The following is a 27,675-nucleotide window of genomic DNA, read 5'->3' on the forward strand; positions in this document are numbered from 1 at the left end:
GGCATGCCTAACTAGAGCTAATGACTTATTTTTGAAAACTGTTTTTTTTTAATAAGTATCATTGGGGACTTTCTTTCAACATATTTCAATATAATATAGAGTTAGTATACAGTAATACTTCACTGTCAATATCTACAAATGGTTACTGAATGTGTTTCCTAAATATGTAGGAGTTTTTCCTTTTCATTCCAGCTGTATAATGACATTGACTGTCCAACACACATGGATCTTTCTCCACATTTCTCTCTGATAAGGTGTTAGAAGGATTAGAAGCTATGAAAGAAATGGATGACAGACAGATCTGAATCTGTCAAGTGGGTCTTAGCCATGGGCTTTAGAGGTCCACTAGCAAACACATCCTACCCCACAAATCCTGAAAAAGAAAGTAGATGACAAAAGAAAGCAAAGACAGCTGTCATGCTCCTCAAACATTAATGGCTGAAAACTTGGTAGGTGAGGTCAATAATGGTTTAGAATTTGATGACACAATGAGATTCTCAGGCTTGTGAAATAGATCAGTAGTGTTCCAAGAGCTCACAGTTGACTGATAAGCCAGCAACAAGCTGTGAAAGACATGTAAGGAAAGCTGTGTCCTCATTAGCTTTGATGGTCCAGATAGCTGACTGCCCTGCCATGTCACCTATCATTGATTGAGTTGAAGACAGCATCACTGGTTAGTAAAGGATCCATCTATCTTTATTGTATACTCTGGGTAATATGGTTAAGTATACATATCAATATTTACCACTGACATTTCTAAGTGTCTGTAGCTATAAATACATTCACAGTGATATGAAACTGCCACCACTGTCCATTTTCACCACTGAAATGCTGTCCTCATTGAATGCCATCTCCTTTTTCTCTGTTCCAGCTCCTAGCAACCACCTTTCTACTTTTTTTTAATAAGTAAAAAAAAATTGTTTTTTGAGTTGATGACCCCAGGAACCTCCTTAGTGGAATGGCATGGTGAATGACCTTGTATAATGGTGTTATAGTTTGGGTGTGACCTGTCCATGAAAACAGCTCATGTGTTAAATTATTGGTTCCAAGATAATAGTGCTATTATGGTAGGATTTGAACTCTTAAGGAGATGATATGTAGCAGTAGGAAATAGATACCAGGAGGTGTGCTTTCAAAAATTTTACCACATCCTTGGTCCCTTCTCTACTTCCTATCCATTATAAAATCAGTAGCCTCTGCCTCCTGTTTTCAATTCAAATACCCCAAATCAATACAGCCAAGGACTATAAACTCAAATCTCTGATACTGAGCAAAACTAAATAATTCATTCCTTTAATCTGTTCTCATAATCATTTGGGTCACAGATATGGGAAGCTAAGCAACACAGAGGCTTTGGAGTTATGGGCACTCAACTTAATGTTTTATTTCTTGACATTACAATGATTTGAAAGATAGACCAAGGTTAACAGAAACCATACTTCCCCAAGGCTAACAATATGTAGGTGAATCCCTCCCTCCTCTTTCTCTCCCTCTCTCTCTTTCATGATGCTTGGCAGTGGTACCACTCTTTGTCTCTGTGTCTTTCTGAGTCATTTCTGCCTCACTATGCCTGTGTCTTTTCCCTCTAATTCTTTAATGAATGGTAAGTATCTTAGGTTATCTGTTGCTGTAATAAAACATCATGACCAAAAGCAACTTGGGAATGAAAAGATTTGTTTCATATTACAGCTTATAGTTTATCATTCAAAAACATCAGGGCTGGAACTCCCTGATGGCTGCAGGAGCTGATGCAGAGGCCATAGAAGAATGCTGCTTACTGGTTTGCTTCCCATGGCCTGTTCAAACCACTTTATTATACCATCCAAAAACATCTGACCAGGCATGGTACTGCTGTCAGTGGGCCAGGCCTTCTGACATCAATAATTAATCAAGAAAATGAAGTACAGACTTTTAGCACAGATCTTATGAGGTTATTTTCTCAGCCAAGAGTTCCTCTTCCAAAATGACTCTAGAATGTGTTAAGTTGACATAAACATAACATAAAATCAACCAGGACAGTAAGGAAATGCTATCCAAAATCTGGCTGTCTGATTGCAAGTTTTCTTCTACTGACACTTTCTGCCTTCATAAAGAGCTCCAGGTTACCATGCTTTTGATTTATCTGGGCATATTAACAGGCATAGAAAGGTGTGTATGTATGCAATCTATGTTAGGTAGGGCATAAAATACTCCCTGGTTTGTAGGATTGACACCCTATAGTGGATCTGCCCTCCTTATTGTCAGCCCACGTGTGCCTATAACTGTATATATGTTTATGTGTGCAGCTCTCTCTCTCTCTCTCTCTCTCTCTCTCTCTCTCTCTCTCTCTCTCGGTGTGTGTATATCCTCAGGTTTCAATTTGATGATTGGATCAACGTCATGGCTGGTGTCTTTGCCTCACTCCTTGATTTCACTATTTTTTTATGTCATGATACTTTATGCCACCGTATTCATTTGTTTATTACTCATTTATTAATATTGGTATTTATTTTTTTTCAGACTGGGTCTCATTATGCTTCCCTGAAAGGCATGAAATTCACTACATAGGTAATATTGGTCTTGAAGGTCACCAATATTAAAGATGGTGCTATGTTTATCGTCTTTATGGTTAAATGTTTGTGTCTAAACTTTATCATGTGTCTGCACCAACATTCAGAATTGCAACTGTTAGAGGGTGCATGCATCCATCCAGTTGTCAGTAAATATTGCTATAGGACTCTTCTATGAGTTTGTATAGATCGTACTTCCAGGAGTAGATCTCCAGGGAAAAAGCCTGGATCCTCAAACACAATCAGTTCTTTCTTTCAGGTATTGATCTTGCAGAGTGTACTCTCCATATCCAAAGAGGTCACCCTATTCTGTTTTGTATTTCTTTTGAGTTGCCCAGTGTTCACTGTCATCATGGTCTTACTCAACAAATCTGTCAATATCCAAGTAGAGGATTTTGATTTGGCTACCATAGCATGGCTCTTTTGCAATACCTCCATGGACCTTCCACCGTGGTGAGTGTGGTACTTAGATAATGCCATTATCTTTTACCCTTGCATGGCCTTTGTGGGAATGCAGAGAGCCTGCAGTTACCACCAGGGCGACAACTGCAGCAATGCCAGAGTTTGTCACTGATACACCTACCAGGATACCTTCATCCCTTTGTATATTTGTGTAGCTCAACACCAGCTACTGGCCTCCACCATTCTTGTGATGAATGGGACAGTCTCCCTCATTTTTGCTTTTCCAAATCTGTACACAGGGAGATTACAAAAGAATGTCACTTATAATCCATTTGTCATTTCAGCAGTTCTGAACATCATTGTCAGCAGCTTTGTCTTCCTTGCTGTCTTATGCAATTGTTTCTCTGGCTTATACAAGGAAGGCATAGCCTTTCCACCATCTTTCCATAAACTTTTATACCCATCTACTCAGAAAGTTGGAATTGCCAATGTAATGGCAATGAGTGACAATGTAGTGGCAACGATCAGCCTGTCACATCATCCTCTGAAACCAAGGTAAAACAAAAACAGGTCTATTTACAATATCATGATAAGAGAATCCCCATGATATCTTCCAAAATTTCTTAGGGTTGACAAGATTGTTGGTCAGAATCTTCCCTATATATTACAAGTACTGAACATTTCCGTATTTCTTCTGTATCTCCTCCTTTCTTTGAACCTTTTAATAGACATTCTTTTCCCCAAAGTATTTTAGAGTTTATTCTTCCCATTATATCTTTTTATCCCAATAAACCACAATTTAATTCTCTAAAACTGGACAGTTCTTTGCCTGAACACACCATACTTTTAAATCCTTAATGATGTTTCCCTGTTAGCAAATCATTAAAGTCGGTTTTGGATTATTTGATAACAAATCCATGGCAATACATATTTTATCCATGTGTACTTCAATATGCTTTTATTCTGTAATGCTTTTAGAATTCAGGGCATTAGAGCAGGCAGGCTCAGTCCTTGATGGCTGTTTTGCTTTTGGCAGCCACAATGTTGCTCAGTTGTTCTTGCTTTATAAAGGGGAGGGACATATTTCTCTATTCTTTCATTTAGGGCCTGTTTTAGTCAGTTGTCTGTCACTGTAAAGAGACACCATGACCATGACAACTCCTATAAAAGAAAGCATTTAATTGAGGCTGGCTTACAGTTTCAGAGACTTAGTTCATTATTGTTATGGTGGGGAGCGTGGTGGCACACAGGCAGACATGGTGCTGGAGAGTAACTGAGAGTTACTCTGGATCTGTAGGCAGCAGCAAGGGAGAGACATTGGGCCTGGCTTGAGTATTTTGAAAGCCCAAAGCCCACCCCAGTGCTATACTTCCTCAAACAAGGCCACATCTACTCCAATAAGTCCATACCTACTCCACCAAGGCCACACCTCCTAATGCCACTCCCTAAGCATTCAAAAATATGAATCTATGGGGACCATTCTTTTTCAAACCACCACAGGGCCGATTGGTTCTTGAAGACTTCCACCAGCTCCTTGGTACATAACCTGCACAATACTGTAATGCGTAGTTTTGTGTTCATGCTTCCCACACTATGAGTGAGATTGTTGAGCTTGCGATTATGCCCCATCTTGAAGATGTTTTTGGTCACCCATGGGCCTTGCTTGTTGCAAGGACTATGGTCAGAGGGAGTTCAGAGCCCTGGATGCTACAACAAAAGGTGCAACATCCATTTTGAAAGGATAAAGTGATTGCTCTTCTACAATCACATTGCTGCTACCACACCAAACATGCTATCCATTCCTTTCCTTCCTCCCTTACACTCTTCCTTCCTTCATTTTGATTTTATTTGTTTGGAGACAGGAATCTCATTGTGTCAATCAGACTTGTCTTTGAAATATAAGTCTTAGGGCAGGGTAAATGTGAAGGAAATTCAAATTAACTAAAAGCAGAAAGAAAAGTGCTGCACAAGAGAGATTAAAGCGTACCCAATAGAACTATGCAGGGTTTTCGAAGAAGAGTGTAAATTACCTTTTTCTTTTTTCTTTTTTCTTTTTTTTTTTACTTTTTCTTTTTCACAGTGAGTTTATAGAGGATTTCAGTGACTCAGCTTATAACTCTAAAGGCTGCTTTCTTAGTTTTGGTTACTATTCTTATGATGAAACAAGCAAGGTGGGGAGGAAAGGGTTTATTTGGCTTATGATTTTACTACCATAGTCCATTACTGAAGGAAGTCAGGACAGGAACTCAAACAGGGCAGGAACCTGGAGGCAGGAGCTGATGCAGAGGGCATGGATGGGTGCTGCTTATGGCCTTGCTCCCCATGGCTTGCTCAGCCTGCTTTCTTATAGAACCCAGGACCAGCCCAGGGATAGTTCTACCCACAATGGGCTGGGCCTTCTCCCATCAATCAATAGTTAGGAAAAATGCTCTACAGGCTTTCCCACAGCCCAGTCTTATTGGAGGCATTTTCTCAATTGAGGTTCCCTCCTCTCAGGTGACTCTTGACTGTGTCAAGTTGACAAAAAATTAGTGAATACAGTTGCTAAAAAACTACCACCCTTTCTAACATTGCCCAAGGAGTGTAATTTGCAATAATGTCTAAGAATAAGAATTCTTTTCACTGTACATAATCATAAGGTGTATCTGAGAAAAAAGGAGTGTTGAGAACATAAGATTATACATAATTTTAGCACTAAGTAAGACAGCCTAATTACTGTCCTTGAGGTTCTTGACTGAAGTGCCTCTGGGAATGTATACTGGACCTCAGTGAATACATTTTGTTTATTGACTTTGAGAAGATACCCTTGGAAAAACATATATTTTCTTAGCGGGACATTTGGACTGTACCAGTGATATTTGAAGTTTCCTTCCTAACATCCAGCCTGTCATCTTCCCAGCATAGGTGCAGAGGATCTCATGAGGTGCTGTCCCTTGTTGAGATTACTCTTGGTGGTTAATGGCTGTTGGGGAAGAGAAGTCATTTTTCTTCAGGAGTGAAGCCACTGTTAAGTTGATCATGCTCTAGTAAATAACCCCATGCAAGCAACCCTAACTTAATTCAGTTAATTAAAAAAAGAAAAAGAAGACACAAATAGGAGAGAGATGTGTTAGGCAGAAAGGTTCCAGATGTGAAGGAATGTGGGGAGTGGATGTGATGAAAATACATGACATACATGCATGAAATTAAAAAAAAAAGATTAACCATATTTTTAAAACAGAAAATTTACACTTTAGAGGGATGAAGCAGGCTGGAGCAGAGGGGGGAGATTCTGTAGCTCAGTGTCAGTAGAATTCACATGATCAGGGGAATTTTTTTGACATATTGCCTGGGTTTTTTTGCTCACAAGCATGGGGCAGACTTTCTGGCACATTTACACAATGTGGGCTTTCTCACACATGCTCTATTTACTACATACAGCTCTGAACACAACTTCACACATCTCTTGTCTCATTATCATCCTGAGTCTCTACCCAGGGGTGTTTGTTTTAGTGTCTCCTGGATCATATGGCCCAACCAGGAAAGCAGACTGCATAGCAGTCCTGGACCTGTTGAAAAATCTTATCCTGTTCCAAAACCAACTCTCGGTGCCAGTTTCTGTTATAGCTTGCTTTCTCTTGCTGTGATAAATTCCATGACCAAAATCAACTTGGGGAAGAAACATTTTATGCCACCTCACAGGTTACAGCCTTTATTAGTTACTCTTTTGTTGGTATGATAAAACACCATGACCAAGGAAACTTATAGAAGAAAAAGTTTGTTTGGACTGATGGTTCCATAGGGGTAAGAGTTCATCATGGTGGGGTAGTATGGCAGCAGACAGGCATGGTGGACCACAGTAGGAACATGAAAGAGCAAACTGTAAGTGGTATGAGGCTAACTTTCAAAGCCCACTTCTGGTGATGTATGTCTTCCAGCAAGCTGAACCTCTTAAATCTCCCCAAATAACATCAGTAACTAAGGACAAAGTATGCATATGCCTGAGGCCATGGGACATTTATCATTCAAGCTACCATATTCCACTTTCTGGCTCCAGTAGACTCATAGCTATGTCATGCAAAATACATTCAGTTCAACCCCCGCCCCCCATAGTCTTCAACAGTATCAACACTATTTAAAAGTCTAAAGTCTCTTACAATTTCTTAGCTGTAATCCCTTATAAATTCAAAATGCAAATTGCATACTTCCAACATATAACAACATATTACCATTCCAAAAGAGAGGAATGGAGGCCTAGTGAGGAAATATTGAACCAAAGCTAGACCAGAACCCAGCAGGGCAAACATCAAATCCTAGCTCCATGTCCAGTGTCAATGGATGGCTCTACCCCTCCACCTTTGTGGCCTATAGTATACATACATTTCTCTCTTGGACTGGTCCCAATCCCCGTATGCAGCTCTGGCAGGCCTTGCCCTTCCCCCATTCCCTCTTCCTTGCCCAAACCCATTAGATTTCATTCCTAAAGCTAGCCACCAAGGTCTATTCTCCTATTTGGCCACTTCCTTCTCCTGAGGCTGAATACCAAGATTCAGCTATCAAAGTATTGACATCCAGCAATCAAAAGCCCCTTTGGCTTGCTCAAGTAACAAGCCCAATTAAAATCAAACACTTCATCCTAACACAAGGATTTCCCCTGTGTACCTTTATGAACTGCCATTTGCCTATGGGCCATGTCTGTATCCAGAGGCAGACCTTTGTCTCTCCAGGGCAAATATCACCCCCTCCATCCCTTGTTCCTTTCCCCTTCTTCTTTGTCCTCTGTCTCCTGTCTTTGTCTAAAATTCTCTGTCCTTTGTCCCTCTGGGGCAAATAAATCTCCTTTGTGCTGAGAACTTGGTCTTGGGGTGTCCTGAGCTAATAACAAGATCCTTTCACTGTTCCTTTTTACCTTTCTGCTCAGGCTCATAGTAGTATTCCCTCTCTCCATTTTTAACACTTTGACTTATCCTTTTAGTTGAGCTAGAGGAAATGTCCTTAAGGAACTTTTTACACCATCACTCTTACCCATCATGTGGCTTCTTCTATCCATCTTTTCTGCTCTTTTAACATGTGTTGACATATGTTCCCACACTGGCTCTTAAAGAGATGGTCTTTAGTAGCTGATAGGTAGGAGTTATGCAAGAAGTGCAATCTATGGAACAAAGACTATTAGAAGGAAAACTCATATTGTGCATAAATGCTGTTTCTTTGAGCAATGAAATTGGAGATGCCCTCAGAGCTCTGTTTCAAGCTATTACATTCTATTTATTTTGTAGATAGTTGACTTCAAGGAACTGAATTCCCTTGTGTCCCATCTTGCAGTCTATTCTTGGAATTTCTTCTGGGGCACCAGGAAGGACACATACTTAGAAAGTACCTGAAAATAAAGTCTATGAAAACATACTTTGGGGCAGATCAGTGGCAGAGAAATTTTCTAGCACACACAAGTCTTGGGGTTCTATCCATGCATCAAATAACAACAAATGAGTAATATAAAACCTTCCCAAAGCCATGCATGGTGGTACAGACCTATAACCCCACCACTTAGGGAACTGAAGCAGGTAATTTTCCTTTAGTGTCACATTACCCGGGGCTAAACAGGAATTTCAAGGAAAGTCTTTTGTACACAGAGAGAGCCTTTCCCCCCAAAATAGATAGATAGATAGATAGATAGATAGATAGATAGATAGATAGATAGATAGATAAATAAATAAATACCACAAAACATTGATAGAATTTTAGACTAAAACACAAAAAGAGAAATCATGAGTAATCCCAGCATTCAAATGTCTTGCTTTGAATCTCCCCTACTTACTTTGTGATAGGAATAAATAAATAGATAAACAAATACCACACTAGAGTATGCACTTATTCTTCTCTTTGTATTTTAGATTCACCTCCTGTTAGATATTTTGCTTGGTTAAGAAATTGTCTGCTTTGACATGAGACAACATTGCCGTGAATGAATTTGCTTCAAATTAGTGTATTCTAAGTATTAAACTGTATGTATGTACCAGAATTAGTTAAACCTTGTGCATTCCAACTATTTATTTATTGATTGATATTTGTATATTGGTTTTTGAGACAGTTTCATTATATAGTCCTGCACAGCCTGCAATTCAGTATGTAGATTGCTTGCCTTGAACTTTGTCATTCTTCCTCTTGTCTCCTAAGTGCTGAGATTATACTTATGAGTTATATAGATTGATAAGTTTTCAATGATGCATTTTTTAAAATTATTTTCTTAAAGTATGCTCATGTCAGAAATACTTAAAGTCATTGAGCACCCAGGTACTATTTAAATACCATAAGCTGGTGCTGGGGTAGGCAAAAAATAAAGCACTTATCTAACATCTTCAAAGTGCTGATTTCATCCCTACCACCATCAAAACTAAACCCAACATAACAAAATAAAATACTCCTGATCTAAGCTATCCCCACAAGACTGTGTCCTGCATGGTTCCCATTTTCCATAACAGCCAAAATTATGCTATGACATTTGGCAATGCTTAGTTGATTCAGCTATAAAACAAAGCAATAAAATGATGATGTATATATTTTTAAGAGGGGTGGCAGTGTGGATGTTTGCTCCCTGATCATTTCTTTAGCTTTATTCTTAGATTTTTATGTTCCTCCTGTGTATGAGATACACCACAGCACTAATAACTTTTAAAAAATACCAGGAATTTCTCCATCCCTGTTAAATTTTATCTTAATGACATATAGAGTTGCTATTTATTTTGCAACCATGATTTTATTATACAAACTATTTTATATCATGCTGTTTATATTCACTTTATTGCCAATACCTTCCTTTGGGTTACCTATAATCATAGTGACAATGGCTATAATCAGAAAGACTAAAAACAACTAGGCATGATGCTTCATGCCTGTGATTTTAGTACTCAGAATAGGAGGGCAGGAAGATTGTGAATTTTTGACCAGACTAGATTAAAGAAGGAAGTCCAGACTCAGAGTGGGGAGGCTACACAATAAGACTATGTACGAAAATTCTCTGACAGAGTGGTACAAGGCTGTATTTCTAGCTACTCAAGAGGCCAAAGCAGAAGTGCACATTTGAGGCCAGTCTGAGTTATACAGTGATTTCTAGGCCAGCCTGGGCAACTTGGTGAGGAACTATCTCTTAAAAAAATGTTTAAAGCAGTCACTGTAAAAAAAAGTTACAAAGAAACTGGGACCTTCATGTCTTGCAGCCAACAGTGAAAAATTGTTCAACCACTTTTGTGAAACAGTTTAGTTATTTCTAAAATAATGGACCAGACATGGCACAACCTTACCCCAATTCAGCTCCTCAGGGTCCACCCAAGAGAAATGAGAGCATATACTAACACAAAATTTTATGTATGCTTTTCCATGTTATGTAAAGCTTAGAACTAGTCCAAATGTCTGAATTTTATCGGTGAATGGGCAAACTGCTGAGGTCTGTGCCCTGAAACATGAGTTAGAATAAAAGAGGGCAAATTTCTCATGCTGCAATATGGTTAGACTGTGAAAACATTATTTTAGTAGTGGGATGTAGTGGCTCATACTTCCCATGCCAGCATTTGGCAGGAAGAGGCAGGAGGATTGTCACAATTTCAAGGCCAGCCTGAGAACATTGTTCCAGGCCAGCCCTAGATACAGTCATACTCTTACACAGCTAACTCAAAACAGCACAGCTGATAGGGAAAGTAGAACTTTTTAGAAGAGGGTGTAATTTGGGGCACATATCTTTTATTCTTTCATTTTTCTTTATTAAGAAAATTTCTACTCACTCCACATACTCTCCACAGATTCCCCCCTTCTCCCTCCTTCCACCCCACCCCTCTTTCCCAAGCCACCCCACATCCCCCAAATCGAGGTCTCCCATGGGGAGTCAGCAGAGCCCAGCACACAGAGCCTAGGCAGGTCTAAGCCCCTTCCCACTGCACCAAGGCTGTGCAAGGTGTCACACCACAGGCACCGGATTCCAGAAGCCTGCCCACGCACCAGGGACGGATCCCAATCCCCCTGCCTGGGTGTGGGGCACATATCTTGATTGCAAGAAGTGGTGAGTCTGGAGGACTTTGAGTTTCTGCCAAGTGGCTTCTTTATTTTATATATATATATATATGGAATTTTGTCTTAATCCTTGATAGGAAAGACAGTGCATTTTTTTTTTTTAACATTTCCCAAAGCATCCACAGTATGGATCCTTTGCAGTACCTCCATGAGCCTCCCAACTGTAGCAAATGTGGGTGGTACTTTCAAGAATCCAGTCTTCTGCCCTAGCATGACCTTTGTGGGGTTATGGAGAACCTGCATTTATCACCATAACAGCAACTCCATCAATATCACAGTGTGTCACAGAAACACCTACCATGACACTCTGCTCCCTTAGATAATTGTGTTGCTCAACACCTACAGTTGGAACACCCACATTCTCAGAACAGTCTCCGGTGTCTGAGACTTAGGAACATTTACAAGGGGAGACTGGAAGAATGCGATATAGAATCCACCCATCCTTTTATGGACTGTGCACATGATCATTAGTCCTTGTGTGTTACTGTTCTATGCAATTACCATTCAGTTATGAGTATTATGAGGATTGTCTTTCCATTATCTTTCCATATACCCTTCCAGCCAGATACTTAGAAAGTTGGAGGTGCCATGGTAGTGGGAAGTATAGCTAATATCCTGTTTTTGCTAAATACTATGAATTTCACTTTTATAATATTTCTCTGGATATCCAAGTATATGTAGAGATTTAAAAATGAATTTATGGCTTGCATGGCTTCACAAATTAAAAATTCCCAGAGAAGTGGACAGTGTTATTGACATGTCTACATAAATTTTCCCGGGATTTAAAACTGACCAATGTGGTCTGTAACTGAAAATAGCTCCATGACTCCATCCAACATCTTTTCTAGTTTACTTGGTACTTTAATTCATTGTTTGGAGTATGGCTTTCATTTTTTAAAATCTTTTCTGTTTTCCAGTATGTATAATAGGACCTGGGCTTTAATTACTGTTTGTAAACAATCATAAACCCAGTGTATACTGAAATGAGTGTCTGAGCACATTAAACTGTTACATCACATTCTGAATCCAAAACTAAAAACTAATGTAGTCCTATAGACCATGTCATGATAGTAGCATCACTCAACCCTGTGAAATGTTAAAATATATATAAGGAATTTTTCCAGTACATTGTGAGACTCAATACTCTTGAAGATTTCAAATGTGTTTTTTTGTTGTTGTTGTTGTTGGTTTTTTTTTTTTGAGACAGGTTTTCTCTGTGAAGCAGTCCTGGCTGTTCTAGAACTCACTCTGTAGACCAGGCTGGTCTTGAGCTCACAGAAAAGAATGCATCTTTAACAAATGGTTCTGGGGAAATTGGATGTCCACATGCAGAATAATGAAATTAGACCTGTATCTATCACACTACACAAAAACTAACTCAAAATGGTATTGCTGCCTGGAGGGCCAGCCTCCAGCAGAATCTAGGGTATGCAAAAATAATCCACTAATGCAATTAAGGCTAAACTTTTTCTATCTGAGAGGTAAGGAAGGAAAGAAACACATGCTTTCTGATGGCAACTTTCTCTTTTTACTTCGTCTTGAAAAATCCCTTTCTGAAATTCTCTCTGTCTCCATACAGCTACAGTCTCCGCACAGCTACATTTTCCACACACCTCTTCTACAGAGCTATACATCTCATCTACATAGCTCTCTTTTCTATCCACGCATCTCTCCTCAGCAGCTATATCTCTTCTCTCCATACATCTCTCTTCTATACACACTTCTCTCTACTCTGCTATATTTCTTCTCACACAGCTACATCTCTCTTCTACATCACTCACTCCTCACAGAACAAACTCTGGACAATATATGAATTACATTTTCAGGGTCACACAGCATTTCTTGAGTAAACAATAAAAAATAGAGCCATGAGAAATCACACAGTTTCTCTTAGGCTAGGGATGTCACACTGACCGTCTGGAAGCGAGTAACCATGGCAACGCTTGGCCGTGCAGGTGGGAGGCATGTAGCTTGAGAGACATCATGAAAAGTGACATTGAAATTGAGGACCTGAGCAATAAATAATTAGTTGGCTGAACCTCGAGTCCTGCATGATACGTGCAGAGAGTTAATTGCTGAGAGAATCTGTACAGGCAGTTGTGTCTTTAATGTTATCAACCAGGCTTTTGCAAGTGAAAAGCTGCCACGAAAGTTGCTTCATGCCTGACCCTGGTTCAACAGACACCTGGGGATCTGTCCCTGTGCAATTCATTTATAGGGGCAACTAGTCTGCTTTGAATTTGTTCTGAGGTCTTAAATCAGCTAATGGTGTAAATAACTGTCTTTGTAACTGAGAATATCATTACTATTCCTTTTTTCCTATGTCAGTCTGAGCTATAAAAATATGCCAGTATTATTTCTATTCATCAAAATTATACAGCTTATGAAGAAATCATCTTCCTGACATTCCACAGATATATGTGCCCCAAATAGATGGAATATATACAAGAGATAAACACACAGACAGTGGAGAAAATACCCATAGCTGTTTTTAGGGAAGAAATGTAGTGGCACATGATAAAAATTAGACAGAAACAACCCGTTTTCAGAGTCTGCAGTCACGTAAGACTTGCTTAACAAGATTCCCCCATCAGAGAGTTATTCATCTGGTGGGTTGACACCTGAATTATTAATTGCCATCTGTTGTATTTATGGCATGACCTGTGACAAAATGGATCAAAGACACAAACCTGAAACCCCCAATGATTGGTGTTAGAAACTATGCCTTAAAGAAGAGGAATAAACAAAGGGATGGTAGACAGGTCTGAACCAGTCAAGTGGGTCTTAACCATGAGCAGGGCAGCCTGCTAGAAAAAAATCCCTCACCCTGAAAAGGCTATACAAGGAAGCATTTGATACAAAAATATAAGGACCTGCATTGTTATCCCCCAAAGATGTCATGGCATTCATACACGGATGACTGAAACTTGGAAAATAAGCTCAGTGAGAGTTGGAATTTCATGGCACAATAGAATTCTCAGAACTGTGAACTAGGCCAAGAGCTCACAGGTCACTGTGAAGCAAGCAATGGGCCCTGAAGGACACTTGAAGAGAGCTGTGTCCTTGTCAGCCCTGCTGGCCCAAGCTAGAGACACATTCTGCTACATCACTGGCCCCTGGTTCATGTGAAGACAGCATCACCGGTTAGGAGAGGCTCAATCCATCATTGTTTTACACTCTAATTAACGTGAATAAATGCACATATCAGAATTTACCACTGATCTTTCTAAGTGTACAGTTTCACGGCTATGACTGTATTCACAGTAAGATGGAAATGTTGCCACTGCCCACCTTCTCTAGCTGAAATATATTCTCATTGAATTCCATCTCCTGTTTCTCCATGACCTGGTTTCTAGTACCTACCATTCTGCTTTTGGTCTTGGCAAAGTTGACTTGGCCCAGGAATCTCCTTAGTGGAATCACATGATATTTGACTTTTTCTGACCAGTGTATTTGTTTTATTTGTTTATTTGTATTTTTATCTGTTCTCAAGCTTCATCCATGTGCCATCCATGTGAGAACTTCTTTTTTATTACCAAGTCTATAAATAGGAATAATATTCTATCACCTCTACAGTTAGCCCCTAATTTTTCATGATGGTGTATAGTTTGGATGTTGCCTGTCCCGCAAAGGACTCTTGTATTAAATCATTGATCCCTAGCTGTTGGTACTACTTTGAGAGGATTTGGACACTAATGTTATAGCATTTCCAAGGAGGAAGTAGAACCCAGGGTATGTGCCTTTGAAGATATTCCCTCCTCATCCATGTTCCTTTTTCTGTCTCTGGATTCTGACCACTACAACTTGAGTTGTCTTTGCCATCTGATCCCACCATAGTCATAATCTGCTCTACTGCCTATCTGGAATCCAAACAGCCAAGGACTATGGTTTCAAATCTCTGGAACTGAACTAAAGTAAATAATTCTGGAACCCATTAAGTTGTTCTCTAGGATAGTTTAGCAATAGCTACAGAAGCTAGCCAACAGGGAAGCTTTAAGTTGTGGAGTTTAAACTTTGTTGTTGTGGTTTGAAAGAAAATGGCCCCATAGGCCCATAGGAAGTGGCACTATTAGGAGATGTGGCCTTGTTGGAGTAGGTGTGGCTTTGTTGGAGGAAGTGGGTCACTAGGGGTGGGACTTTGAGGTCTTAGATGCTCAAGCCAGGCCAGGCGTGGTAGTCTCTTTCTTCTTCCTGTGGATCAAGATGTAAAACTCTCAATTCCTCTGCACCATCTGCCTGCATGCTACCATGTCCCACCATGATGACAATGGACTAAACCTCTGAACTGTAAGCCAGCCCCAATTAAATGTTTTCCTTTATAAGACTTGTCATGGTCATGATGTCTTTTTACAACAATAAAACCCTAACTAAGACAGTTATTTTGTTGAAAAACAACATTATGTGAAAGAGTTAATATGGTCAGTAGAAATCATACTAGAATTTTGAATTTAGATTTGTAACTGTCCTACTGTGGTCCCAATAGGTGATGCTCTGCTCTGAACTGCCTGCCCAGGCTGTCACTGGGGGCTTCAAAGCCCTTACCTCAGAGCCCTTCCCAGAAAGAATGGATGTAAATGAATTAAAAGCTCACCTAAGATTACACTATTTGCTTTTATGTCATCACCCTTTATGCAACCATGTTCTGAGGATCCCTATAGGTTCTTCTATCCCCTTCACATGCAGTGGAGGCCTCTCTTCTGTTCCACTGTGATTTACCTGACCTCCATTACTCCAATTTTCTACTTGAGTGGGCATTTGATCCCTGCTACTTTTGATTATGTTAGAGTTTTTAGCAGTAGGACTCAGCCTGGGACAAACTGTTGGTTTGTTGAATCTGCTGATGCCAGCTGAGCACAAAATGATTTCTCTGATAGGAGCCTTTGCCCTGGGAAACAGTCTGCACTACCTCCTCTCACCTACCCCTGGATGACAAATAACAGAGGCAGCCTGTGAATTTAATTCAAGCGTTTGTGTTCATTTCCTTCTAAACAATGTTATCATAAATGCACCATAGTTGCCAGGTGCAGGAAAGCAAAGGAAAAGGGAATATGACTCGAAATGCAGTCAGAGCTCCAGATGATGGCCAGCCTGATCTACATAATGAGGCTGGTGTCAGATAGAAAAAACAAACCACAGCACAGACACCTTCTTCCAGGCTACTCAGTATATCAGGCACCCTTTAAGACTCAGTCTCAAAATGTAAATGTAAAGAGTGCTTGCCTAATATGCATGGTGGCCTAGATTCAGTCTGTACTACCAGAAAAGCTGCTGATACAGAATTATCCAGCTAAAGAGAACATTGCTTACTATTAGTTTTGCTGCCAGGGTTGCTCTGGTCATTAGTAGGAACTTCCAGTATCTGTCTTCAACAATCTCTCCCCTTATTTCCTTCTATGTAGTATTTCTAATAAAAAAAAAAAAACCCTTCATATCCCTCCATGCTATCCACAGATTGAATTAGAGGTCTTTTCCTGCTCACCCCTCATTTACCTGAACCCTCACTTGCCATTCACCATCACAGAAGTTATGCTCTGTATTTTGCATTTTGAACTAGCAATTCAAAGCAGGTCTCAGGTACATGGTGGTATCTTGTATCTCAACTTCTGCCATTTAGACTCTTCTTCCAGATGAGTTAAGAGAAATGTCCTTAAAAAACTTCTTCTGTACCCATGTGGCTTCATCACTCTATTTTCCACTTAAAGCATATTTTAATATACCTTTTGTTGTTGGCTCAGGTGATCTTATTTAGATCATCTATAAGAGACGTGCAGCAAGGGCAATTTATGGAACAAACAAGCAGTTATTAAAAATAAAACTGTGTTTTATCTAAACTCTACCTTTTTTTTTAAACTCTACCTTTTGAGCAATGAGAGTGAGAATGCCTCAGAGATTTGTTTCCAGGAGTTACAAATGATTCATTTTGTAGATAGTTGGCTTCAGGGAACTGAATTCCCTTGTGTCCCATCCTGCAGTCTAGCCTTGAATTTTCTTCCCAGGATACCAGGAAGGACACCTTGTAGACAGTACTTGAGATTAAAGCTCACAAAAACACACTTTGGGGGACAGGGATTTAGGTGGGTGTTAGAGCATTTGACTAGCTTGCACAGGTCTCTGCATTCTATTTGCAGGACAAATTAAAAACAAAAACAATAAACCAACCAACAAAAATCCGAACCACTGATACCAAGAACACCACAAAAATTCACATCAGCCAATAGGCTGGGTCCTCTCCCACCAATCACTAATTAAGAAAACATGCTACAGGCTTGCCTACAGCCGGATCCCATGGAGGCATTTTCTTAATTAAGGTTTCTTTCTCTAGGATGACTTTAGCTTGTGTCAAGTTGACATAAAATTAGCCAGTACAACTGACCCCCTTGTCAACTTGACACTTTTCAATTAGAAAAATTTCCTCTCCTTTCTCATTTATCTCTAAGACCTCACATTAAAAATATAAATAACTTCAAAAATCTTTAAAAAGTCTTTACAAATTCAAATGCACTAAAAGCTCAAACTCTTTAAAATATCCAGTCTTTCTAAAAAATCAGAATCTCTTTTAAAAGTTCAAAATTCCTTAACTGTAGGCTCCTGGAAAAATCAAAATTAAATGAAATACTTTCTTACTTCAAGAGGGAAGAACCAGGGCATAGTCCCAATCAGATCAAAGCAAAACCAAACTCCAACAATGTAAATAACTCAATGCTCAAAGTCTGGGATCCATTCATGATATTCTGGCTGCTCCAAAGTTCTTGAGTCACTTCTCCTGATCTGCCCTCTGCAGCACACACAGCTTGTCTTCTAAGCTCTGGCTGGCTCCACTCCAAGGTCATCCATGATACTGGCATCTTCAAAATGCTGGGGTCTTCTGCTGCAACTGGGCTGCACTTTCACCAATAGCCTCTCATAGGCTCTCTTCATGGTACCAAGCCTCAATTTCTCTGTATGACCCCTTCCATCCTGGGCCTTCAACTGCCACTGAGGCTACACCTTCACCAATGGCCTCTCCTGACCTCTGATAGTGCCAAGCTAGGTGACTCTTACACTACCAAGTTCAGCTGCCAGAGCAAGGTACAATTTTGGCTACCTCTGGGACACAGCTTCTGGATGCTGACTCTTAGGAAACACTTCCAGAAGATTTCACTTCAATAATATTGGTTTGTTTTTAAATCACTGCTAATTTCTCAGCTCTAGCTAATGAGCATCAATTGTCCAGTAAAACAAAGGTTTTACTTTAGTGTTTCTGGTCTCTTCTTAATCACAGCTGATTTTTAAACTCCAGCTGACCAGACACCACAGATTCTTGACAAAAATGGCCACAATAGAGCCTTTAAACTTCTCTCTGAAACTTCACAAGCCAGGCCTCCATATTCTGTACTGCTATTAACGTTCTCATCTTCCAGGCTCTTACAGAACAGCTTATTGAACTCTCAACACTCAGTGGCTTTTCTATCCCAATGTTCCAAATTCCTTCCACAATCTTCCCCCAAACAACAGGGTCATCAATACGCACTGCTGGTACAAACTTCTCTTAGTTAGGGTTTACTATTGCTATGATGAAACATCATGACCAAAAGCAACTTAGGGGAGGAAAGGGCTTATTTGGCTTACATTTCCACATTGTAGTCCATCACTGAAGGAAGTCAGGACAGGAACTCAAACAGGGTAGGAACCTGGAGGCAGGAGCTGATGCAGAGATCATGGAGGAGTGCTGCTTACTGGCTTGCTCATCATGGCTTGCTCAGCCTGACTTATGATAGAACCCAGGACCACCAGCCCAAGTATGACACCACTCACAATGGGCTGGGCCTTCTCACATCAATCACTAATTAAGAAACTGTGCTACAGGCTTGCCTCTAGCCTGATCCCATGGAGACATTTTCCTAATTGAGGTTCCTTCCTCTCAGATGACTCTAGCTTGTGTCAAGTTGACACAAAACTGTCCAGAACACCTAATATGGTTGTACATGTCTATAATCCCAACATGAGGGAGTTGGAGGCACATTAATTTATTTGAGTTTGAGATAAATCTGGACTACATATTTATTTTGAAAAAACCCTTGTCTACACCGTGAGGCCCAGTCACAGGAAAACAAAAGCACAATGCAAACAAAATAAAACAGCACAAGTGTAGTGGACTTTTTTTTTTTTAAGATTTATTTATTTATCTATCATGTATACAGTGTTCTGTCTGCATATACACCTGCAGGCCAGAAGAGGGCACCAGATCTCATTACGGATGGTTGTGAGCCACCATGTGGTTGCTGGGAATTGAACTCAGGACCTCTGGAAGAACAGCCAGTGCTCTTAACTGCTGAGGCATCTCTCCAGCCCTTTTTTAATTTTTTTTTTAAAATTTTCCAGAGCTGGGGACCGAACCCAGGGCCTTGTACTTGCTAGGCAAGTGCTCTACCACTGAGCTAAATCCCCAGCCCCTTGTAGTGGATTTTTAACCTAAAACAAAAGGGAAATAAAAATTGCCCTTAATCCCAGGATTCAGCTGCACCTTCTTTTGTTTTTCATATCTATATAACATATTTCATGATACAAAAAATCTTAACAATTTTATGGCATAGCTTCTTTATGCTTCTATGGTAAAATACACCAACAAAAGCAACTTATTTAGAAATGTAGTTATTCTGGGTCAAGGTCTATCATTCTGGGGAAGTCAAGAAGGAGGATCTTGAAATAATTAATCCCATTACATCCATAGTCATGAACAGAAAGCAATGAATTAATGAATTCATTCTAGCATTCAGATAGCTTTCTCCATTTTGATACAGTTCAGAATCCCTTCTCAAGAAATGATGCTACCCATAATGAATTAATTATTTCAAGATCCTCCTTCTTGACTTCCCCAGAATGATAGACTTTGACCCAGAATAACTACGTTAATTACTTTAATGTAGTTAATTAATTAACTAACCAGAATTACTACATGATTACTAAATAAGTTGGGTGATTCTGAATTGATCAAGTGGGCAATCAAACTATCATAATAAGTATGTGCTTACAATATTCTCTGTGTTTTACATTTGCCTACAAGTGAACATTATCTTCCCAATGCCCAGTCCTGCTCCCAAATTATCTTAGGTTGGATATGTGTTAGTTAAGTATTCCAGTGAATAGGCTGCTTCAAGGAAATGTATAGTAAGTATTAAATTCTATGTATGGGCTAGAAAAAGTTAATTCTCTATTAATTTACAAATTTTAAATTATTCATAATTTTTGGTATTGGTACATTGGTTTTTTTTGAGATAGCCAATGTGTGAAGATATAAAGAAGATGGTTCCTTTTTATCTTGTTATGAGAGTATAAAATGGTGTAATCATTGGTGAAACAGTTCAGTACATTCTGAAATATGAACTAGACACCATATTACCTCCCTAGTTCTCCTCTTAGGATATACTCAAGAGAAACAAAATTGTCTATCAACATAAAGTTTTATATATGCATACTCATGCATATGACATTTTTAATGATAAGTAAAACTTGGAGCTAAAGTTGGGTGGTGGTGGTGGTGGTGGTGGTGGTGGTGGTGGTGCACACCTTTAATTACAGCACTTGGGAGGCAGAGGCAGGCAGATCTCTGAGTTCATGACTAGCCTGGTCTACAGAGTGAGTTCCAGGATAGCCAGAACTACTTGGAGAAACCTTGTCTAGGAAAAAAACAGAGCAAAACAAAACAAAAAACCCAAAACAAACAAACAAACAAACAAAACAACTTGGAACTAATCTAGACGTCCAAACTTAATGAGTGAGAAGATAAAACATGTTTTTTCTATACCTTGAGAAAATAGTGTGAAAGAGATCAAACTTCTCACCTGTGATACACTATGGGTGAACTTTAAAAATGTGGTACTTGTAATTTGATGTGTCTCATGCCGTTAACACCAGCACTAGGGAAGGAGAGGCAGCAAGAGTGCCTCTAATTAAAGGTCAGCCTGAGGACATAGTCATTCTATGGACAATTCTAGGACAGCCTGGGATACTATAGTCATATCATATCTTAAAAGTATAATAATAATGCTAAGTGAATGGCACTGAGCTCCAAAGATTACAGTTTGTACTCATGACTCCATTTGCATCCATTAATGTTGCCATATATTTCTGTGAAATGGATATAGCATAAAATATGTGACTGTCAGACTTAAAGTGTTTTCTCATCTTCAGTATGAAAAATAGTGTTGTGGTGACCATACTTGTAACATGAATCTTAAAAGGTCTTATTAATTAAAAAAAATCAGAGCCAGATATTGGGGTGAAAGCTGAAAGATCAAAGAAACAGAACAAGCCAGCCATGGTCTTTCCTCTATGAAATCCTCAGCCTGAAGAGAGTTCCTATTTCCTCATGCCTTGCATACTGTTCTGTGTCCTGCCATATTACTTCCTGGGGTTAAAGGTGTGTGTCACCACTGCCTGGCTCTGTTTCTCTCATGTAGCCCAGTGTGTCCTTAAACTCACAGAGATCCAGATGGATCTCTGCCTCCTGAGTGATAAGATTAAGGGTATGTGCCACCACTGCCTGACCTTTATGTCTAATTTAGTGGTTGGCTCTGTCTTCTGATTACCAGGTAAGCTTTATTGGCATACACAGTATATCACCACATTTCCCTTTTTTTTTGTCTAAAATAGTAAAAGAAGGTTATAACTAATATAAGAAAAACTATATACAATAAGTACAATAAGTATATACAATATATATAGGCAATAAATATATCAACAATGTCTAGTCCATTTGCATTTGACAAATTCAGAGAAATTACTCCATTATCTATCCTATCTTTGTGAATTCAAAGGATTGTATCAAATTCACCTTCTATCCTAATTTGCAGTACCAACCCAAAACTATCTTTTGATGTCTTTCAAACTTATACACTTTACACATCTTTAGTGAGTTTCTTTTCTGAATTTGTTAATAAGGAAAATTATAACTATAACTATCTAATCTTCAACTTCCTCAGAGATCCGAGAAGGAAATATTAACCACATAAGCAGGAAGTGCAAACAAGCAACTTCCAAAAAATGTGAGAAATGACAGAAACAGCTGGCTGCCTGAACAATCACCCAAGGTTTCTTTGCAATGTTGGGGTATCCATCTTCAGCCTACAGATATAGTAAATCTGACAGACTTCTGTGAAGCATGATTTTTCTAAAGGGCCTTCCTACCTTGTCTTGGCAAGGTTCGAAGTCCTTTCTTTGTGTCCTGCTTGTCCCATTTGGACAGCATACTGTCAGCAGTTGAGGCAAGGGCATTTTCTTGCCTAGTGGCTAACTTTTGCCACAAAGAAAGTAAACTCCATGAACAGTTTCTTCAATGCCCGTTATCTTCTCTGAAGTAGATTGGTGCTGCCAGGAACAGACATGTCTCATAGTCATAAAAAAACTGTTATTAAAACATCTTCTGTAGATCTCTGAAGTGTTTCTAGATGATTCTGTCTATCTAAAATATATTTCTGTTTAATCTTGAAAACACACCTAATATGACTACAAGTTTGATTGTAAAGACTATTAACTTACATTTCTTATATTTTAATTAGTTGGTAATAGTAACTTTCAAGGACTAGAAAATTGCATTACATTGTTAAATGAGCTGTATAAGTACAATATCTTGAACAAGATTAGAAATATATGTACAGTATTTTCTAACAAAATCAATCTCAAATTTGTATCGATATACATAAATTGTATACAATACACAAAACTCCAATCCAATGTTAAATATTTAAAACTAGTAGTTGCTTTTTAAAAGTAGGTTCAATAATCTACCTTTTTATCTTATTGTATCTGTACTATCCCCTTTTCTTATTTTATAAGCGATTGCAGGACTGCGGGGCTGGGTGGGACTGGACAAACTTCCAGCTACATTTGACACTCATTGTGGCAGCAAGAATTTCCACCCAAAACCTGAGAAAGATTTTAAAAAAGATTTTAAGATGGAGCTAAAAACAGCTTTCTACTTATGTCTCTCAGACAAGCTGTGAGCTACAGTATGGCGGGCTCACTGCATGTGGCTTGACCTACGGCATGGCAGATTCCCACCATAGTACACAGAGGTGTCTCTAACTGCATGGCAGATTTAGCTTTTGCTATTACAGACCAATGATAATAATAAATAAATAAGGTTTTTGGGATATATGCTGCTGAATGGAGGCACAGACTCACTGCTTCCCAGAATCTGTGATGAGCATGGCTCCCAGAGCTAGCAGTAAAGCTGAGTGGGGCGGAGTCAGCAGGTAGGGCTGCTGCTTTTCATCCTAACCACACAGCTTAACAGTTTAAAATCTCTCCTAGCCAGGAAAAGACTATAGATACACAATAAGATTCAGATGGAATAAAACTCTAAATGGTTTACAATGCGTGTAAAAATATATGTAGACTTGGAAGAGAGAGAGAAAAATGAATATAGACAGTTATATAAAGAAAAATAGTTTTAAAAATAAAGTCTTTAAAGAGACAATAAGAATAATATAAAAGTTGTAAGCCACGTAAAGATGGGAATTACACAAAGAATCTGGATACTGCATATTATTATATTGTTTTTGGGATTTTTAACTGGAGAGAGACATTTGATTATAAAAACTACTGCCGGGCAGTGGTGGCGCACGCCTTTAATCCCAGCACTCGGGAGGCAGAGCCAGGCGGATCTCTGTGAGTTCGAGGCCAGCCTGGGCTACCAAGTGAGCTCCAGGAAAGGTGCAAAGCTACGCAGAGAAACCCTGTCTCGAAAAACCAAAAAAAAAAAAAAAAAGAAAAGAAAAACAAACAAACAAACAAACAAAAACTACTAAGTTAAACCAATATGTATATTTTAAAGGTATCTTGCCTTCAAAATTTATGTCTAAGGATATGTTACTTTGGAAAAGAGGTTCTGCTTTATTTTTTTCACAGAAGATAAGAAGCTGTGGATTCCTTTCAGGCTAATATGGTTCCATCAAGGAAGACCCCCTGAGAGGTCTCCAGAGGATTCAACATCCAAAACAGCTTCAAAGCAAATGGCTCAGACAATACAGTCTCACAGACTACTCTAGTCATGACTTGACCATTATCCTCAATTTTCTAAGGATCCCCAAAATATTGCCAGCATCTTCAATCAGCAGGAAGTAGTATGAAAAGCAACACCCAAATTACCAAAATATTGTTTATAAATGTTTATTTTATTTTAAAAGGGGGTTGATTATAAGTACAATCTCTTTCTAAAGAAGAAAAGGGGATATTATAGATATGATAGTGTTAACAGGCAGATTATTGAATCTACTTTTAAAGAGCAACAACTTGTTTGAAATGTTTTACATTGCTATAGATTTTAGTTTATTGATAAGGTATTATGTTTGTGCAAATCATTTGAAACTGTAATATATAATTAAGAAATATAGATTAATAATTAGTCATCTATGATAATCAAACTTAGAGTCCTGTTAGATAAGTTTTCTAGGTATACATAGATATATTTCAATTAGGTAGGTAATCTTAAAACACTTAAAAGACCTATAGAATATGGCATTTAAAATGTTTTAAAAACTTTCCTGGACTGTGAGACACGTCTGCTCCTGTCAGCACAGATTTACTTCAAAGAGGAAGATGGGCATCAAAAACACTCCATATGGAGTTTATCTTCTTCTTGGCAGAACTGACCATTTGGGCAAGAAACTGATCTTGCATGGACTGCTTGACAAAATGTTGTATAGACTGGACATACAGAACCTGTAGTCAGAAGATTTCCTGTGTCCTGCTTGGCCACGGTCAGGACAAATCTCTCCCACTCGTGTCCCCCAAGTAAACACACAGAGGTTTATATTAATTATAACTGCATGGCCATGGCTCAAGCCTTCTGCTAGCTAGCTTTTATATCTTAAATTAACCATAACTATTAATCTATGTATTGCCACGTTCCGTGGCTTTACTTGTGTCCCATTTCATGTTGCTCCTTGGGCAGCTTGCTGGAGTCTCCTTCCACCTTCTTTCTGTTTCTCTTTTTGAATTTCCTACCTGTTTCTAATCTGCCTTGCCATAGGCCAAGTGGCTTTATTTATCAACCAATCAGAGCAACACATATTTGCAGCATATAGAATGACATTCTCCAGCCACAGGACCCATGGAAAAATGACCACTAAATTTTGCCAAAACAACGTGAGATGGTCCTTCAGGTTCCTGCTTCACAGAGGAGACTGCCAGATATTCTACGGGACACAGGGAGAAGCATCTAAAAAACTCTAGGCCTATAGGCTGAAGATGGATGCCCCAACATTACAGAGAAACTTTGGGTGACTGTCCAGGTAGCCAGCTGTGTCTGTCATTCTAGAGTTTTGGAAGTTGCTTACAATGAACTTACTGTTTACTTAGGTAATATTATATCCTTCTTGGATCTTTGATGTAGTTGCAGACTAGATATCTATAATTTTCCTTGGTTATGATAAAAGATAAATTAGATATGAAACTTCAGACTCACAAAATAGGATAGATGATAAAGTATTTTCTTTAATTTTACTAAATACAATACAAATAGATTAGATATTGTAATTATAATTCTTGCTTGGTAACTGTTTTATTATATGCAATTTTACTATGTTAATGTTAAAACCTTTCTTTTTGATTAGACAGAAAAGGGGAAGTGCTGTGGGATGTCTTTTTGTATGCTGTGAATATGTGTTGCTGTGATTGGTTAATAAAGAAGTTGCTCTGGCCTATGGTCAGTCAGGTTATAGCCAGGTAGGAAATCTAAGAGAGAGACAGGAAGAAGAAAGGCAGAGGTAGAGGAGACACTAGCTTTCCACCCAAGGAGCCACATGCCAACAGACTAGTAATGCCACAGTCACGTGGCAAAACATAGATTAATAGAAATGGATTAATTTAAGATAGAAGAGCTATCTAGTAAGAATCTTGTGGTTATAGGCCATGTAGTTTGTAATTAATATAAGCCCCTGAATGAGTATTTTATGAGCAGTTATGGAACCACAGGTAGGAGAGATTTGTCTGGACCACAGCAGGACATAGGAAAACATCTGACTATACATACTGTTTTCTAAACATGTGTGACCAGTGTTAGAGGGTGTGTTGATTATGTCCCTGCCAGTAAATAATGCCCCTCTCTGAGTTTGCTCAGACCACACTTTTTCAACATAACCCTTCCTTCCTGGTAGTGCTTCTTCAGGGAACACTGTCCCAGGCCTGAATAGCTCATCCTCATGCTGTCCTGTATTTCTTTGCAGTTGCCCAGTGTTCACTGTTCACCATGATGCTACTCAGAAAAGATACCAATCTCCAGATAACGGGGTTCACTGCAGCCATCCTAGCATGGATGTTTTGTAGTGTCTCCATGGGCCTTCCTCAGTGGCGAGTATGGTACTTTCAAGAACCCATGGACTCCAAGCCCAGCATGGCCTTAGTAGGACTGTGGAGAACCTGCATCTACCACAATAACAACTACTCCAGCAATGTCCGAGTATGTCACCGATACAACTACCATGACTCCTTCATCCCATTGAGTATTCGAGTTGCTCAACACCTGGTACTGGTCTCCAGCTTTTTGGGGATGGCTGGGACAGTTTCTAGCATTGTTGCTCTTTGGAAAATGTACACAGAGAGAGCAAGGAAGAACACCACCTACAATTCATTTTTCTTTCCAGGGATTCTGAACATCCTCACTAGCAGCTTTGTCCTTTTTGCTCTCTTGTACAATTACTTATGCATCATGAGAAATGAAGATATTGCCTTCCCACCATTTTACCACATCCCATCCTTCCCAGACACCCAGAAAGCTGGCAGCGCCCTGGCAGTAGCAACTCTTGCTGCATTCTTTTTTGTGTTAAGTGGCACAATTTTCATTTCTTTCACTTTTCACCCACCTAGACACTGAAATTCATTCTAAGATTTCTAAGTAAATTACCACCTAACATAGCCTTGAAAATTCAGAATTTCCCGGAATTTACAGCAAGTATTTATCAACCTAAAGATGTCAACCTAAAACTTCCAGAGTTCAACACCACCATGTCTGAAGTGGACAAGTGGACCTTCTACTATTGTTTTATACTTTATTGGACAGCTTATGGATTTCATTATGTAAAATTTTGCCTACTTGGTCTTATGATATCTGAGTTTTAATTACTGTTGATGAAGGCAAAGAATTCAAGAATATAGTATATATGGAAATGAGTGTCAGAATATATTATCCTCCTGTGAATCCATAAAATGAAAGTGGGTCTGTTTCCTATGTCATCTCTCCACCAGATGAAATTTCCCAAACTATGTTGAAGTTGACAGATTGCTGTAAGGAATCTCCCCAACGAAGTATAAAAAATAAATACTCTTGAAGATTTCTTTGTGTTTCCTTGCTCTCTCCTTCAGTCTTTTAAATCTATTTTCCTTTTCCCTAAGTATTTTAAACCCGAGGCATTCTACCCCATCCTTTCATGCCTATATAATCCAATAATCTGTAAAAATGACATTTTTGACCTTCCTAAACCTTTAAAAGCTTAACAGGTATTCCCTGTTAGAAATCCTCACTATTTTTCATTGCTTCCCTTGTTGGATGCCACTTTCTGGGGAAATGTGAACAAAAATTACTTACCCCAAGATAGGGCATCAGCAACAGAACAAATAAACAGTTGTACCTAGGACCAAGTTGGCAAATTAATGTGTTTATTGGGGTTACTTACAGTAATATGGGTGAGGAGTTATCTATAGGAGC

The 27,675-nt window shown here is 39.0% G+C and overlaps 1 protein-coding gene across 1 annotated transcript; it reads left to right on the forward strand.

The window, feature by feature from the left end:
- The first annotated feature begins 538 nt into the window (after window positions 1–538).
- LOC114683388 (claudin-34-like) lies at window positions 539–27,305 on the forward strand. The gene is made up of 2 exons (XM_028857684.2): window positions 539–673; window positions 26,198–27,305. The coding sequence occupies exon 2, from the start codon at window positions 26,221–26,223 to the stop codon at window positions 26,842–26,844; it is 624 nt and encodes a 207-aa protein (XP_028713517.1). The 5' UTR covers window positions 539–673; window positions 26,198–26,220; the 3' UTR covers window positions 26,845–27,305.
- The last annotated feature ends 370 nt before the right edge of the window (window positions 27,306–27,675 follow it).

This window comes from Peromyscus leucopus, chromosome X (assembly GCF_004664715.2).
Source record: "Peromyscus leucopus breed LL Stock chromosome X, UCI_PerLeu_2.1, whole genome shotgun sequence".
Classification (NCBI taxonomy): domain Eukaryota; kingdom Metazoa; phylum Chordata; class Mammalia; order Rodentia; family Cricetidae; genus Peromyscus; species Peromyscus leucopus.